Here is a 5,000-nt window from a genome sequence, read left to right on the forward strand (position 1 = left end):
ATAGGCCACGGACAAACAGTTTCCATCCTTCTCTATCCCGAGCTAACTTTTTTTATCTTGTTCCATGTCTTATCACTTCCCTGTATATCAGCTTTTTTAATTAACTTGAGAGCTGCTTGTTTGGCGAAGACATCATCGGGTCAGCAGAGTCCTTTCGGCTTTGTCTGGTGTCCTTCCTACATTCTGTCATTGCAGAAACTCTTCGGTCGCCCAAGCTAAAAAAAAAAAAAGGATTTCATTTGTCCGTCTGCGTTTCTGTAACGGTTCGAGTTTTACTGAAGGGGGCGTTAACCCTTCGACAACCCCCAACCTGGAGGACCAGGTGACTCAAAAAAGAGGGAGTCACACACCATTAGTCGCCTTAACTTTAGCTTTTATATTTATAGAACGAAGTTCACGTCACTCAGGTCTTTGTTATTGTTTGCCATCCACAGGATGGTAAGCATTTTATCCTGCGTAAGCACATGCTGAAGATCTCTCTCTCTCTCTCTCTCTCTCTCTCTCTCTCTCTCTCTCTCTCTCTCTCTCTCACTCTCTTTTTTTTCTTTTTGTTTTGTATGGCGTGTTTTGATTCTTTTTACTATAGATAGGACAAAGTTGATGTCAATCGGATCTTTATTATTGTTACTTACTTTTGCCGGCTAGTACCCTATTTTATACCTGAGTATAGTGAAAGAATGTGAATAAATAGCTTTTTTCTAGAATCTCAACTTTGTGCCCAAAGTGTAGGATTGAAACCGATCCAAAAAAAAACGGCTATGTGGTCGCTTTCGGATCGGAAGGTCCTGTGTTCGCTCGGCGCAAAGTTGAGTCATATTCTCTCATCGTGCTCAGGTGTAAAATGCATACCTGGCCGTTAACAGCGTTGTCTCTGTCCGAAAAAAAATGTGTAATATCTCTAACAGGCTCAAAGTGCTTTACAGCAGTTCTCTGACCAACAGCAGCACGTAACATGTAGAACAAGGCAACACGCCTGTTAGGCGAAAAATTAGATTTTTTTTCCCGCCAGAGACAAAGCAGTTACTCATTTTACACCTGATACGGTGAGTGAATGTGAGTAAAGAGCCTTTTCCAAGGCTTGCCTTTTTGTTCTCTCTTGGATTTGACACGGTTATCAATTTTTGTCATACCACAAGACCACATTACAGCATTAAGAGTTTTTTTATATTCATGATCCTATTCATAATCTAGTCATGATCCTATTCATGATCGTTTCATGATCCTATCATAATCTGTCCATGATCCTATTCATGATCCTATTCATACTCTATTCATGATCCTATTCATAATCTATTCATGATCCTATTCATAATCTATTCACAATCCTATTCGTAATCTATTCATGATCTTATAAATGATCCTATATCATAATTTATTCATGATCATATTCATAATCTACCCTTGATCCTATGCATAATCTACTCATTATATTATTCATAATATATCCATGATCCTGTTCATAATTTATATGATCCTATTCATAATAAATTAATGATTCTATTAGTAATCTATTCATGATCCTAGTCATTATACTTGTGATCCTATTCATACTTTAGTCATGATCCTATTCATACTTTAGTCATGATCCTATTCATAATCTATTCATGATCCTATTCATACTCTATTCATGATCCCATTCATAATCTATTCATGATCCTATTCATACTCTATTTATGATCCTATTCATACTCTATTCATGATCATCATCTATTCTACTAATACTCTTCATGATCCTATTCATGTACAATCTATTCATGATCCTATTCATAATCTATTCATGATCCTATTCATAATCTATTCATGATCCTATTCATAATCTATTCATGATCCTATTCATAATCTATTCATGATCCTATTCGTCCCAGCATGTTACCATTTGGAGACAACGGGACATATTTCATGTTAGTATGTATTTGTTCCATGCAGATCAACCCATTTTCCTGACGTCCCCTCCAAACAATCTGACCGTCTCCGAACACGGCACCTTGGTGTATTCCTGCATGGCAGAGGGAAATCCCCCTCCAGTCTATGGATTCAATTTTGCTGATGTGAGAATTCGTCGTCTTAATCTTCTTCATTATCGTTGTTGTCGTCATCGTTATCGCTGTGTTCATCATCACCATTGTCATTGTGGTCATCGTCATCGTTGTTATTGACATCATCAAAATCGTATTTCTTGTCGTCATTATAATCATCGTTATAAAAGTCTTCATCGTCATCATCATCATCATCATCATCATCATCATCATCATCATCATCATCATCATTATATCAACATCATTATCATCATCGTCGTTGTCTTTACCATCATCATCATCATCATCATCATCATCATCATCATCGTCATCATCATCATCATCATCATCATCATCATCATCATCATCATCATCATCATCATATCAACATCATTATCATCATCGTCGTTGTCTTCACCATCATCATCATCATCATCATCATCATCATCGTCATCATCATCATCATCATCATCATCATCATCATCATCACCACCACAACCAAAAACAAAATCATCAACAACAACAAAAAGAAAGAAAAACCAACCAAACAAACCAAAAAACATCGGTAATGCCAACATAACATTCGATACGCCCAATATGACTGTAATACAGTATTTCTATGATATGACCATGCAGATGAATATTCATCACCTATGACAGATTATCTTCTTCATCTTCTTTCGGCTTATCCCGCATTTTGCAGGCTTGTCATAATGAACGCCACATCTCCATGTTTCTCGGTTCATATCATCATCTTCCTCAAGGCCCAATTCTTTCATATCACACTTTACCCTATCCAACCATCTAGTCTTTGGGCATCCCTTTTTCCTCTTTCCCGCTAATTGTAAGTCCAATACTTTCTTTCCCACGTACTCCCTCCCTCTCTCGTGTCTTAACATGTCCAAACCATTTCAATCTATCTTCTCTCATCTCTATTGATACATTCTTCACTTCAGTCAACCTTCGAATTCGTTCATTTCTCACTTAATCTCTTCTTATCTAGCCAAGTGTCCATCTCAACATCCTCATTTCCGCCACCTCAACTTCTTCATCTTGTTTCTTTGTTGTAGATGCTGTCTCTAGTCCATATAACATTGCTGGTCTTACAACTGTTGTATATATTTTCCCCTTCAGCTTTGCGGAAATTCGTTTGTCACACATAACTCCAGTTACCTTCCTCCAATGATTCCAACCTGCCTGTATCCTCTTCTTAACCTCCATCTCATTGCCCCCATCTCCTTGAACAGTTGTTCCGAACTATTTGAATTAGTTATCTCTGGCCCATCCTCTTCTCCCATCTTTATTGGTGGTTCTGCTCTTTGTTGTCCGATGCACAAATGTGACCCTTCGCCTCAAAACGGTATTAAGTCGGGTTGGTTAAGATGTTGAAAATGGAATTTATAGCCAGAAATATCAGACTTGTGTTGAGTTTGTATGTTTTACTGAGGAAAAGGATACCATACTTTAGGGTGCCAATACCAACAATTTATATTTTTTTGACCAGTTTAACATTTAATTCGGCTTTTAAGCACCTGGTTCGTTCCGACATAATACTGTTTTGAGACGACGGGTGACAAATACTCTGTCTTCGATCTGCTTACCCTTAATCCCCTCCTTTCCAACACCCGTCTCCAACCCTCCAGTTCCTTTTCCGCCTCAGCTTTTGTATAATTCAAAAATATTACATCATCCGAATACATCATGTTCCATGGTGCCTCTCGTCGGATGGGTTCTATAGAACACCCATTACTATTGCAAACAGCAGTGGGCTGAGAGCAGATCCCTGGTGTAATCCAACTCATACATTAAAGGGATCAGTTGGGTCAACAGCTGTCCTCACCACTGTTTTGTTTCCTTTGTACATATCTTGGATGACTTTGATATTTTTCTCTGTTGCCCCCCCCCCTTTGCTCTTAGGCAGTACCACATTTATGACCCAACGTCTCAAAACTGTATTATGTCGGGATGGACCAGATGCTAAAAAGTCAAATTATAGTTAAACTGGTCAAAAGTATGACACGTTGGTATTTTTAGCACAGTAAAATATGTTATTCATTCTCCTCTATAAAGCATCTAAACTCAATATAAACATGATATTTCTGGCTATAAATCCCATTTTCAGCATCTTAATCTTAATCATCCCGACTTAATACCGTTTTGAGACGAGGGGTCACATTTCTTCTCTTGGCTCTTCCTCCCTATCACAGATAATTCCCATAATTCCTCCTCAGTCCAACCACATCTTCCAGTCCAACTAACCCCTGGTCATATTCCACGTCAACGCCCGCTACGACAAAGGGACGCTGACCGTAGTCACCGTTAACTTATAGCCTGACACTAAAATAGCCTGATACTGTAGCCATCGTTATGTTATAGCCTGATACTGAAATCCAAAAGGACTGGAAGCTTGACGTCATTATTTGCTTTTTGCACCGCCTAGTGAGTTGTCGTTAGTAGAGCTCATGGAAACAAGTTATTTCATTGGTTGAACTATTGAATACAACTCACGATTTGTTCTCTTTTGTGGCAAAAGATTGGCATTTTGACGTAATCTTTTGGTCAGTGTCAGGCCATAACTTTACCAAAGAGCGTGTAGGTAACAATTGTTATGTTACCAAGAGCTCTCACTTCCCGCTTTTGGTGAAGCTACCCATCTTCCGTCTTCTACTCGTATTTTCTTCATTGTATCAGTAAGCCTAGCGCGCATGATACACGCGGAGCACACCCACCTCGCTGTCTCGCCTGGCACGCGACAATAGCATTGCGGTTAAGAGAAGTGAGAGCTCTTGGTAACTACGTTACCCTACACACTCTTTGACTTTACGAAGGCCACGCTAGAACCCACTAGACCTACAGTTTGACGTCATTTTTAAGGTTTTGTGCACAGTCTCGTGAATTGAGTTGTCGTTAGTAGAGCTCATGGAAACAAGTGATCCCATTGGTTGAACTATTGAATACAACTCATGATTTGTTTTTTCTTGTAGC

At 38.9% G+C, this 5,000-nt stretch overlaps 1 protein-coding gene across 3 annotated transcripts in view; it reads left to right on the top strand.

Annotated features, from left to right (window-relative positions):
- Positions 1-5,000, top strand: part of LOC144960658 (neural cell adhesion molecule 2-like) — a 39,059-nt gene that overhangs the window by 32,601 nt on the left and 1,458 nt on the right. For all 3 annotated transcript variants that reach the window (XM_078893926.1, XM_078893927.1, XM_078893928.1), the window contains one exon: positions 1,927-2,048. In XM_078893926.1, coding sequence (XP_078750052.1) covers positions 1,927-2,048 — 122 coding nt within the window. The remainder of the gene's footprint in view (positions 1-1,926; positions 2,049-5,000) is intronic.

This window comes from Berghia stephanieae, chromosome 15 (genome assembly GCF_034508935.2).
Source record: "Berghia stephanieae isolate SIO BIC M18660-M18661 chromosome 15, UCSD_Bste_1.3, whole genome shotgun sequence".
Taxonomy (NCBI): Eukaryota; Metazoa; Mollusca; class Gastropoda; order Nudibranchia; family Aeolidiidae; genus Berghia; species Berghia stephanieae.